The 13,217-nt window shown below is 36.3% G+C and overlaps 2 protein-coding genes across 2 annotated transcripts; one reads left to right on the top strand and one right to left on the bottom strand.

The window, feature by feature from the left end:
* Positions 1-468: 468 nt before the first annotated feature.
* Positions 469-7,552, bottom strand: LOC141847582 (3-hydroxy-3-methylglutaryl-coenzyme A reductase 3-like). The gene is made up of 4 exons (XM_074735637.1): positions 6,491-7,552; positions 5,776-5,957; positions 4,492-4,838; positions 469-999 (listed from the first exon to the last, which is right to left on the bottom strand). The coding sequence occupies exons 1-4, from the start codon at positions 7,429-7,431 to the stop codon at positions 757-759; spliced, it is 1,713 nt and encodes a 570-aa protein (XP_074591738.1). The 5' UTR covers positions 7,432-7,552; the 3' UTR covers positions 469-756.
* A 2,085-nt stretch (positions 7,553-9,637) lies between these two features.
* On the top strand, positions 9,638-11,807 carry LOC141847127 (zinc finger BED domain-containing protein RICESLEEPER 2-like). Its single transcript, XM_074735108.1, has 2 exons — positions 9,638-11,680; positions 11,760-11,807. Exons 1-2 carry the CDS (start codon positions 9,638-9,640, stop codon positions 11,805-11,807), a joined length of 2,091 nt encoding a protein of 696 aa, XP_074591209.1.
* The last annotated feature ends 1,410 nt before the right edge of the window (positions 11,808-13,217 follow it).

Raw genomic sequence — 13,217 nt, forward strand, 5'->3', positions numbered from 1 at the left:
ACTCTGCTCTATCCTCTTCTATAACTCTACTCCGTTGTAACAACTCAACTATGTCCCAAGACACAATTTACATATTCTTGAAAACTACATGCATGGTTTAATAGATTATCATTAATTTTTTAAATTTTACGCAGTGTATCTTTCCATCTTGATAAGAATTTCTTCATCTTCTGAAATAATAGTCTCATCCATCAGCTTCTATTCTGTGGACGATGAGATGGTGATGTTGCAGAACATGGTAAACTTGATCCAGAAGAGAAATGACCATGCGGAGGACGTTGAAGAGAGATCCATAGTACAACACGTACTTCCTCCTACCAAAGATTGTAGGTTAGGACAGATATCCAGTTATCCTATCTATATATTATATAGATGTTAGGACAGCTTATCAGACGCAGCGATGCTGGAGTTCCATTGACAGATCCAGTCATCCATATCACCAATATAATCACCAATAAACAAAATGGCTGGAGAGTAATGAGATATGCTTTCAATCACAAAAGTCTCTTAAGCCACAGAGAAGACATTGAGTACATATAGAATATGTTGTCACATCCATCCCAACCAATAAAAGGTGCAAGAGAGATTTTATCTTACTGCAACAGCTGCCTGTGAAGGTCATACTGCTAACAAGGCCCCACAATAACCAAGAGAGTTGGAACAGTCATTGAGTCATGCTGCAATTATTTCTTCCCACAATGAAACCAAAACAACAAAGGCAAATTGATATTGTGGGAAGAGTTGTGTGAGCTTGACTCAGCACGAAGCCTTGGATAGATCTTTGGTGGACCTGTTATACTTCATGTGACTGTTTACAAGCTGACCGGCTGCAAGAGCTGACATGAGAGAGAGCTCACCAGCCAGAACTGAACCTGCAAGAATGGTTGCAAGGCGTCTGGCGTTTGCTCCCGGAGTTTCCAAGCTTGCTCCCTTGACACCAAGTAGGTCCAAGCAGGCAGACTGGGAGGCCAGCTGAGTCCCACCACCAATTGTGCCGACCTATTTGAAAAAGAAACAAGAATAAGAGCTGCTTTGCACACCATATCAGCCAATTGTTTGGATGCATATTTATCATTTCAATATTATTTCAGGACTATTGGAAGGACAAGATTATGTGTTGCTTACATGTGAGCCTATGTCAATTTTCTCTTAGAAACAGCAAAATATATATATATATATATATTAGAAAATAGCACAACTAAATGCAAAACTGGAATTAATAGAAATAGGTTTCTATTCCTTTATGGAAGATTTTTTATTTTCTATTTGTTTTTAAGGTAAAAATAATTTTAATCATCTTTTGAGTTTTGTTTTATACAGTAACTGAACGATTCTGCATTCCGTCCCACAAGAGTAAAGACCAATTTATCATGTAAATACAAAGATCAACTCCACCAAAAATTAAACCAATTGATCAATTTGTTGAAAGTCACACAGAACCTACTGGATGACTTCTCAACTTTTTTGATGATTCCACATTAGATTATTCAGTTCACTCAATTATTTGATCTATCCAGTTGTAGGAATCAGTACAATAATGGCTGATAGAGACTTTATCATATATAAACATTAGAAAGAATTGAAATGATAATTTAACTTTCCAACGAAGCTTCTATACTATCTATACCTCTCAAAATTCTCAAATAATTCGCCATCTTTTGTAAGTTGTAGATTAGAAGTCGTTGGACTATTACATGGTTTAGCCTCTAATTTTTCTATCTAAGATAATAAGTCAAGAACATATTTCCTTTGAGATAAGAAGATTCATTTCATACTTCTTGTTACTTCAACACTCAAGAAGTATTTTAAAATTCCTAAATCTTTTGTATGAAATTGACTGAAATAATCAAACTTATTTTTTTCCATTCCAAACTTCTCAATTGTCTGGATAAATTTGTCAAATTAGGAACGGGGACATTGTTTTAAACCATATATAGATTTACGAAGACGACAAGCTTTTCATACTCCCTCTAAGCAATAAAGTCCGGCAATTGCTCCATATTTCTAAGGTCACCATAGAAAAAAGCATTTTTGATGTCTAACTAATGTAAGGACCAATTATAAGTGACCACCATGGAAATAATAACTAGGCGGAAGTAAGTTTAGTAATAGAAGAAAATGTATCTAAATAATCCACTTCATAAATTTGGGCATAAACTTTAGCAACAAGATAGGCTTTCAGTCAAGCAATAGGCCCATCGAGATTGCAATAGACCTATTAGGATTAACTTTAATTGTAAAACATCTATTTGCATCTTATTGTCTTCTTCTTTGCAAGTAATTTGACTAGAGTTCAAGTACCATTGTCATCTAAAGAATTCATCTCATCGATCATTGCATTAAGCCAACAAGGATGAGATAGAGCTTCAAAAATAATTTTAGGAAAGTATAGAATCGAGAGATGCAATAAAGAAATAAGTAGATGATAATAAGTGGTTATAAGATACAAAAGAAGACATTGGATAAATACATCGATGTTTATCTTTGTGAAGAGCAATTGGTAGATCATCACTTGAAGGATCCGTTATCGAAGAAGCTAACACGGGACATGGATGTCTCCGAGAATAAACTTACTGTATGGGAGGCTTAACAAGAACAAATTCAAAATAGAAGATGTGATGATATAGAATAACAAATCATCATCCTCCCCTTGACAAGGGCAATTGGTAGAGGAAAAGCAAGGTGTTAAGAAAAATGATATCAATGGTTACCAAATACTTGCTAAGATTAGGATAGTAACATCTATATCTTTTTGAATCTGAGAATACCTAATAAAAACACACTTCAAAGATTTTATATCAAGTTTTATGACCCAAGGATGAATATCCCAAACAACAAGTACAATAAAATGTTCTAGGTTCCATAAGAAATGATAATTTATTTGGAAAAAGAATGTGATAAGGAGTCTTACCATGAAGAACGGACGATAACATACAATTAATTAGAAAGCAAGCTGTGGAAACTGTATTAGCCTAAAATTGTTTAGAAGCCTGCATTTAAAATAATAAAGCTCTTGCAATTTCAAGGTGGTTATTCTTTCTCTCAACAACCCATTTTGAGATGGTGCCTATATAAGAGGTCTGATCGAGAATCTCATATTACGTCATGTAAGTTTTAAAAAATTATGATAAGTATTTCTTAGTTCTATCACTTCACAATATTTATAAGGAACATTAAATTCAGTTTTCCAACAAAAAAAAGGCAATGAAATGAAAGAATAACTCAAAATCACTTTTCATCAAGTATATGTTGGTGCAGACCAGCACCAGATAATCAAACCTCTATTTTGATGTATGACAATATTTTAATAGGCTTAGATCAAACAAATACCATACCTAAGCTTGAAAACAAAATTCTAATCGACCAAATGGTCAACTAAGCATCCCGATTGATTGGGACAAACATTAGTCAACATTAATCTCCAATTTTTCTTGACTTACATTCATAAGCCTTAAGTTCAATCGACTGATAACTATGATAGTCAACTGAGCTAGCCAATATGATAAGCTTATCTTGTCCAATAGTCACATAAATCGACTCAATGTCATTTCAATCCACTTAAATCAAATAAATACCAAGTCTAAGCTTGAGCATAAAATTCTAGTCAACCAGGAGTCAAATAAGCATCTCAGTCGACTAGAACAAACATCAATCAACTTGATCTTTAATTTTGCTCGACTTATACCCCATAAACCGTTGCAACCCTTTGAGATCAAGCTCATGTTTAGACTACAACTAAGAACTCATGTTCCCCTGTCAAAAGCTCTTGATTAAATCTATCTAACTTGAAATCATAAAGCTAAAGATTACAAGCTCGTCATATTTTTACGCCATCCAAGAGGTCACCTTCTGTCAAGTTTTCAGCCCCTCAGACGCATTAAGCACACTGCTTGTTCCACATGTTGTCCTTCACTATTTACCTACAAAATTCACCTCTTGTGAATTCCGTCAAAGTTGTCGAATCAACTCCAATCTCTTCGTCCTGTGGTCCCTAAGATGTCCTCATACCATCCTTCTTCGAACTCTAACAATTTTTGAAACTTGAGTTGAACTATCTTAGTAATGCCAAGTCAACATCGCAACTTAACCAAATCAAGTCACAAGCTTTGTGAGCTTGATGTGCATGCTACTAAGTCCTTGCAAAATTCACATAATATCTAACTTAACACCCTTTGCTACACATCAAAACAAGTAAGTTGAACATGACCACTCAAGGAATAATTGTACCAAAAGAGCCAACTTCTACCTCTTTAACGACTTATTTTCTCTCCAACTGGCATCCTAAAGTTATGGCTCAAAGAAAATGATAAAAAAAAATTCATGACACCTATTACTATATGCTCATTAGTTAATATTAAACTAAGAGTAAATGGTAAAATGATTCAAAGGGATGCAATTTACGAACTCCAAACATAGGTAATGATGTAGCACTACATAGGTGATGGTGTACCACTACCTAACAAATAAATCAGATTGGTAAATATAATTTACCTCAATAGATGGCATAGTCACAGAGATGTGAAGATCCTTCCCATTGTTCACTGGTTCCATCATAGTGATGCAGTGAGAACTCTCCACATTCTGTGCTGGATCTTGTCCAGTGGCAATGTAAATGGCTGACACAATGTTGCTGGCATGTGCATTGAAACCTCCTAGAGATCCTGCAACTGCAGAGCCAGCAAGGTTTTTGATTGTATTGAGTTCTACAAGCGCAGAGACATTGGTCTTTAAAACCTTCTTTACAATTTCCTCCTTAATGAACGCCTCGCAAACCACTGATTTGCCTCGTCCGTCAATCCAATTCACAGCAGCTGATTTCTTGTCAGAGCAAAAATTACCTGATAATTGATCAACAAAATGATTATGACACATAAAGAGGTTGAATATGAGCCTTTGGCAAATCCTTTTGATTCTATTTTTTCAACAATCAGAATTGTTGAAATGAGTTTAAAAGGGAATGTTGCTAGCCAACTATCAAGTTAGTTTTCTGTAAAGTAGCTACAAACAGGTGCAAAGCCACATGGGTGCATGAATATGTGTCGGTGATGGGATTATGATTCATCAATTTGGTAAGCATAGATATTTATCAATACAAGAAATGTGATAATAATGAACACAATTCTACTAAGCTAGGCAAATGTTAACTATGCCAATCAGGATCTTCCTAGCATACATATAATGCCTCTACTTTCCTCTAGTGAAATGTGATAACAATGAACACAATTCTACTAAGCTAGGCAAATGTTAACTATGCCAATCAGGATCTACCTAGCATACATCTAATGCCTCAACTTTCCCCTAGTCTATAGAGATATATCACCATGGATCCATTCAACTACCAAATGATCGTGAATTATATATACATTACAAATCGATAGACATGGATGCATCGTTTCATCCAAAGTTCCCTAATATTTAACATCAAATCCTTAGTAACTAGGACTTGAAAAACATGAGACTAATCCAAGCAAACATGACAGCACAATGGACTCTTTTTATATTTAGATGGGTTAGCCAACTGAAGAATCAAGGAAGAAACCATGCAGAAATAAGGAAAAAATACTTTAGGGTCCAAAATGTATCAAAACATGCAAGATGAAAATGTCAAAACTAATACATAAAGTCAGTAGAAGAAAATGAATCACTATTGGATCAAACTCCAAAATGTTCACTTTTAAAATAACAGAACAGGAAAAGGCTAACATCCTCACAGTTAGTATCTTGTAGAAAGCCAGATACCAATATAGATGATTGTAGACTAACAAGGATTATAACCTGAGATACTTATTACATCCATGTCGTTGAAGTCCTTCTTCAGGTAGTCCAAGACATTTTGCACACCTTTGGAGACCATGTTCATCCCCATAGCATCTCCTGTGCTGCAGCTGAATCGGATGTAAAGGTTCCTCCCAGCAAGGGCACAGCGGATATTCTGTAATCTTCCAAATCTGCTAGACCTGTAGAAAGATGTGTGTCAACGTCACTTAAAAGGTGAAAGGAGGTCAAACAGCACAAAATGGAGACGTTGATTAGTCGCCCCAAAACTTTGACCAAACAACTGGCCTGTAAAACTTTCAAGATACAAAGAAAGCTATTAACACCTAAACAAAGATGAGAACTAACGAAATCATAACATCAAAAGGAGCTTTATCATCACATATTCAAAAATTAACAAATATCATATATACAGTTGTAGTATGATGAAACACATTTCTTTAAGAAAAGCAACTTCAGACAAAACAAACGTCATCTCATTACCACTGAGCATTTACCATGCGAAGCAAAATCAAACATTTATTACAAAAGCTGGCTTTTGAGTTTTCCCAAATATGAACAAAGTAATACGAATAAAATTAACTTCAAGTAAGACAATCTATACTGAGTATAAATATGAACTAACTACTAATGGATAAGAATGCAGTGGCAATTCCGTTAGTTTTACTTTCTTCCCAACTTTAAATAACATATGACGCAAGAATGAACCAAATACCTGTTGAACACCAAGGCAACAGTCTCAAAATTACTAGGATTCTCCAAAAAGGCCTTTAGCTCGGCAGCCCTCCTTGCGGATGGCAGCCTCACAGCAGGTGCCCTTGTCATGGCATCTCTCAGCACAGCACTCGTGGCACCTCCAGATTCTGCAATAGCCTTGCAACCCCTATTGGTGCTAGCCACCAGACAACCCTCAGTGGTGGCCATCGGTACATAGTACTGCCTTCCATCAAGCAACAGAGGCCCTGCAATCCCCACCGGAAGCTGAACATACCCAACAGGGAGCTCACAGCATTGACCCAATATCGATGCGTAGTCAAACCCATCAAGCGGCAATCCCTCCAAGGTTCTTCCAGTGATTCTCCTAAGAGCCTCCCGGCGGATCCCAGCGGCCCTCCTGCAATCTCCAAGCTCCGATTCCAAAACGTAAGAAGGGATCTTTCCTGTGACAACAGAGGAAACGATCTCCTCGTCATTAGAGGATAAGTCATGTATATTCCGTGAGGCGTCCAGGTGGAGGAGGGGGCAAATGGAGCCAGTAGCAGAGGTGGGAATGGGAGCGGCGGGTGCTGTGGTGGAGATAGGGGAGGCTCCGGAGAGGAGGAAGTCTTCCTCGTCGTCGTTAGAGGAAACAATAGATTGGACAAAGGCGATGCCGAAGAAACTGAGAAGGTAGATCAGCGAAGCCATTAGGCCAACAATAGCGAAGATCTCGGAGAGACCTAGGAGGTGGAGCGGCGTAGAGGACCGGACCTTCTCACGCCACCGACGCATGAGGAAGACGAGGGAGACAATGAAAAGGGCGGAGAAAAGGAGGTTGGTGTGGCGGATCGGTAGCGGAAGGGCGTCGGACGCCTGCACCTTAGCGGAGGGGGATGGAGACATGCCTTGACCGCTTGACGGGGAGGATTTATGGGGAAATCTCCGGCGTACTTCCATGTTCGGTGGCGGCGACCCTAGTCGGCGGAGAGAGAGAGAGAGAGAGAGAGAGAGAGAGAGAGGAAGATGGAGCTCCGGCTCCAATTATTAGAAGGGACAGATAATTCGAAGGGAGAAACCGGTGGAAGGAACCACGCAGAATATAATGAAACACCCTGGCACCAGCGGTGCGCGGACTTGAGGTGAAATTTATCATGATTAAAGCGATATCCCTTTTATTTATGTTTTTAATTGAAAAAATAAAAAATATATTTCGACACGCCTTTCTAAAATAATTAAAAGAGCACTCTATATATTTTTATTATTTTTTTAAAAAAATATTTCATATTAATATAATAACTATGATTAATTATTATAATATAAAATTAAATTAATATACATAGAATACTAAGAAAAACTATTATATTAAAAATTTTATCAATTTAATATAAATCATTCAAACTTAATTAAAATAATTTTAACTTAGTTAAAATATACTCAATATTGTTATAGTGATTATGTTCATCATTGTTACTATTAGAGCCGTCAAATGGGTTAACCCACGGTGGGGCGGACCTAGGGGTGCAAACGAGTCAAGCCACTCATGAGCTGCTCGTGAGCCGCTCGGTCAAAGCTCAGCTCGAGCTTGATTTTGACTGAGCTCGAGCCGAGCTCGAGCCGGCTCGTTTAATATTCGAGCCGAGCTCGAGCTCCTTTAATACTGGCTCGATGGCTCGTCGAGCTTTTTTGAGCCCAACTATATATGTATAATATATTTTTATCTATTCATGTGAATATTGATAAATTTAGGTCATTAAATAATTAATGATAAGTATTAGGGTAAAGGTGTAATTTTTGAGACTTTATTTTTAAAATAAAAAAACCTTTCTAAATCCAAGTTAAAGTAGTCAACAAACTCAACCCTAATCTCATCCTCTCACGATCTCACCCTTTGCTGCCGCCCTCACCTTTCGTCGCAGCGACGCCGCCAACCCTTGCCCTCCATCGGCGCCACCAACCCTTGCTCTCCATCGGCGCCGCCTACTCAACCGTCACTGTCTCGCCTACTCAGCATCACCCTCAGTCGGGATCAGCCCTCACCCCCTTCCCCGTCGCCCTCACCCCTCACCCCCTTCCTTATCTCCCTCAATCGTCAGACGTTGCTCTCAGCCCTCGCCCTCTTCCTTATCGTCCTCAATCGTCACACGTTGCCCTCAGCACTTACCCCCTTCCCTGTCACCCTCAACTTGATTATAGGAACATCAGTTTGGTTCTGTGGTGGAAGGTTGGTTTTCTACATAACATTATAAGCTAGGCTTTGAAGAAATCCTTAAGAGGAGCTGCTGGAATTGGGTTTACAGTACACTACGGTGAAAGCTGACAAGGTAAATTGTAAATGTGGTTATTTAATTTGTATCTTTTAAATGCTTTTTTAGAGAAGTTTCTTCTATACTGTGGTTTTCTCTATTAGCTGAGTGGAGAAATAATCTTTTGAGGTTTTCTGGACTTTGGAAATTAATATGGTGATCCTTTTGTATATTGTTGGTTCTGTATTTTTTTTCCCCCAAGTCAATGGAATCATTCCTAGAGCAGTAAATGGCTTAAAACCCTTGATTTGCAAGTTAGTCGTGTTATGTGTATTTGAGGCTAACTTCTTCAGTGCTTTAAGTGTCCCTCCTATTGGATTTTAGTGGGCGATAAGATTATATTTTCTTGCACAATTCGTGTATGCACTTTTGTTGTCTTAATTTATATGGTAATATTTGATGGTGGAATTTCTCCACTTTAAATTAGAAATTTCTCTAAACTTAATCATAGCAATAACCATATCTGATATTTATTTCTATTCATATTCTATGTAGCCTTTTATAGTATAACACTATAACCTCTGTCTGAAGTTAGTCATATTTTTAATGTTTTTGCAATTCTGTTTTTATTTGTCTATTTAATATGAATGACCTATAAATTATGTGTGCTTGCAATATATGGAAGTGGTAATGAATTGATTTGCTGTGGTTTGTTTCCTTCATTTTTTAGGGGGGATTTCAAAGATTTGACCTTGGAAGTTTGGAGTTTATTTTTTTTTCTCGCAAGTACTTACATGGAGTTCTTTTGATTCCTACAAACTAAAGATTTGAATGTTGCTTTATAGACAATATTTTTCTCTTTTTATTATTGTTTGAGCATTTTATAATTTATTTGATAATTATTTATCTCTGGATCAGTTATGTCTGTAGAAGATTCATCTGTTCCACTTACCGTAAATAGTGCCATAGCTGAAAGTAATGAAGTTAATCTTGAGATCAATAAGGAAATTATCACAGCTGGTCAAAAAACACAAGAAAATGCTAAAGAAAAAGAAGAAGAGGGGTTCAAAACAAATAAAAGGAAAAAAATTTCAGAAGTGTGGAATGATTTTGACACAGTGGATGGATCAAAGAAAGCCAAATGTAAACATTGTCAATCCCTTTTTACATTGGGTAAATCAGGGCTCACGTCAAGTCTTTTGAGGCATAGATTACATTGTGTGAAGAGAAAAATTTATTTGCGAGAAGCTGAACAACAAACAAAGTTGAATTTTTTGCCCACTGATTCAGCTTCACCATCCATTCTTACTTTGCATTCTGGAAAATTTGACATGGAACAAATGAGGGAGGCAGCTGCTCATTGGATTATGATGCATGAACATCCATTCACCATTCTTGATGAAGAGGGGTTCAATTTAATGATGAGGCGTGGAATGCCTGAATGGCAAAAAATTAGTAGGACGACATGTAGAGCAGATTGTATGAAAATTTATGAGGTTGAGAAAAAGAGGTTGAAGAAAAGTCTTGAGTGCATTGATAAAATAAGTTTGACAACAGATTGTTGGAAGTCAAAGACTCAAAAAATTGAATACATGGTTGTCACTGGGCATTGGATTGATTCTTGTTGGAATTTGCAAAAGAGAGTTTTAAGTTTCATTAACATTCCACCACCAAGGGGAGGTCTTCAAATTTCTGATACCATTTTTAAGTGCATGAAAGAGTGGGGTATTGAAAACAAGGTTTTCACTATTACTGTTGATAATGCTTCAAGTAATGATTTGGCCATTCGGTACATGAAAGATACCATTCAAAGATCTAGAACATTGGCATGTGAAGGAAATTTATTTCATATCCGTTGTTGTGCACATATCTTAAACTTGTGCGTTCAAGATGGGTTGAGGGAGATTGAAGATATTATTAGTAATATAAGGGAAAGTGTAGAATATGTAAATCGTTCAGAGGCAAGACGTATGCAATTTACAGAGTGTGTGCAACAATTGCAGTTGAAGGATAAAAGATTGATTCGTGATTGCAAAACTAGGTGGAACTCAACTTTTGAAATGTTAAGTTGTGCACTCAAGTTCAAAGAAGTTTTTCAAATGTTCAAAGAACGTGATCACTTTTATGGTTGCTGCCCTCAAGAAGAAGAATGGAATAAAGCTCAAAAGATTTGCTCACTGTTGGAGGCTTTTTGGACAGCCACACACATCATTTCAGGTAGTGAGTATCCTACTTCAAATTTATTTCTTCAGGAAGTTCAAAAAATAAAGTCATCATTGGATACTTATGCACAACATGAAGATTTGTTTCTTAAGCAACTGGCTAGTAAAATGAAAGAAAAATTTGACAAGTATTGGGGTGACTGTAATCTATTGATGGCTATAGCTGCTGTATTAGATCCAACCAAAAAAATGCTTGCTGTTGAGTTTTGCTTCCCTAAGCTTTATTCTGAAATGGATGCCTCTAAGCATATCTCAAAAGTTAAGGAGATAATTAATTCTCTTTATGAAAAGTATGTTGCTGAAGAAACTAATAAAGGAGCGCCTCATCCATCTGAGTCTGAGAGTTTTGGTTCTTCAAGTGTTAAAAGAAATCAACAAAGTTCTGTGTATAGTTGGGATGATTTTGATGACTATTGTGCAAAAGTTGAAACTTCGGAGACTAAGAGATCTGAATTGGTAGATTATCTTGAAAAGGGTCGTCTTAAGAAGAATGAGATTCCTAAAATTTTTTCGTGTTTAGAATGGTGGAAGATGAATAGAATGCAATATCCAATATTGTCAAAGATGGCAGCTGATATTTTAGCTATCCCAGTGAGTTCAGTGGCTTCAGAAGCAACATTTAGTGCAGGGACGAGAGTTATTGATTCTTATCGTTCATCACTATCTCCGGACACAGTGCAGGCTCTTCTATGTGGGGGTGATTGGCTTCGAAAGATACATGGACTGAAAAAAAAGACTAAAGTAAGTTAAATTTCATTATTAGTTTTCTAAGTTATAAACTAAATTTAATCATCTATTTATTTGAATTTTTCTTTTTCAGAAAGAGAAAACTTACCAGGAAATTTTTCTTCCAGTATCTACCTCTTAAAGTAAGTTAAATTTTAGTTTTTTGTTTAACATGTGTTTTTGGTTTGATTATTATGGTATTATAGTTGAGCTTAATATCAATCCATATTATGGCCTCTCGGTACATAAGAGAAAACTATATTGGGTTATGTTTTGATGTTCAGTAATTTGACTCTTTTATTGGAAGAATAGATAATTGTATTTTGATCAATTTTGTGGATGAAGATGGATATGTTGCAGAAATTTGATATTTTGAGCAGGTTTGGATTTTGGAATATTATGTTTTTCAATTCGGTGTAAATTATGTTGGGATAAAGTTTGAGAATAATTATGTTTTGACTTTTGATGTCCAGTAATTTAACTTTTTTATTAGAAAGATAGATAATTGTATTTGATCAATTTTATGGGTGAATTTGATCAAGTTGTTAAAATTACAGTAAAATAAGCTCAAGTTATGATTGGCTCGAGCTCGAGCTCGAAAGCTTGCTTTTAATTCGAGCTTTTCGAGTCGAGCTCGAGCCTTGGATTAAATGATCGAGCCGAGTTCGAGCTCAAATTTACAAGCTCGATCGAGCTCGAGCTCGAGCCGAGCTAGCATAAAACGAGTCGAGCCGAGCTCGAGCCAAGGCTGGCTCGAGCTCGGCTCGACTCGTTTACAGCCCTAGGCAGACCAACCCATAACGGACCCATCAAATGGTGGGGCGGAGCGGGCCAACCCACCAATTAAGTGGGTTACAAAATCTCCAATCCAACCCAATTCAAGACGGGCCGCGAGTTAGGCAGGCCAATTCGCGGGGCTATTAAAAAATTAAAAAAAATATTAAAAATATTAAAAAATTTTAATTTTAATTATAATTTAAATGGATTAAGTTGAAATTTTTAATTTTGAATTATAATTTTTAAGCTTGAATTGTAATTTAAATAGATCAAACCCACGTATTCATTAAGTTTTCTATTTTAATTTTAAAATTTAAAATAAATAAATAAACTTTCTCAATCCGCGGGCCAACCCACGCGGGTCACGGATCTAGGCGGGTCAATCCATCTGAACTCATCTTAAAATGGATTGATAAAATTTCTATCCAATCCACCTAAATTATTTGACGGAGCGGACCAACCCAGCGGGTCTAATCCAAATTGACGGCTATAGTTACTATGAATATAACTGTTACAAACAGTATGAACAAATCAAATTAAATAAAAAATACTATATTTATTTATTTTAACGTGCAATATTTACGATCATAATAATTATATATTATAGTAGGTATCTAACTATTACATATTGTATTAATTATAATAATTACTATAAAATGGTGAAATAAAAATATTTTCAAAATAAAAAATATATTAAGTTGTTATATTAATATATTTCAAAAAGGTACTCTTCGACAAAAATAAAAATAAATGTCCTTTTAATTTTTATCTTTTT

This window comes from Curcuma longa, chromosome 16 (genome assembly GCF_044706935.1).
Source record: "Curcuma longa cultivar G26 ecotype Majalengka, Jawa Barat chromosome 16, ITB_CL_G26_1.1, whole genome shotgun sequence".
Lineage (NCBI taxonomy): Eukaryota > Viridiplantae > Streptophyta > Magnoliopsida > Zingiberales > Zingiberaceae > Curcuma > Curcuma longa.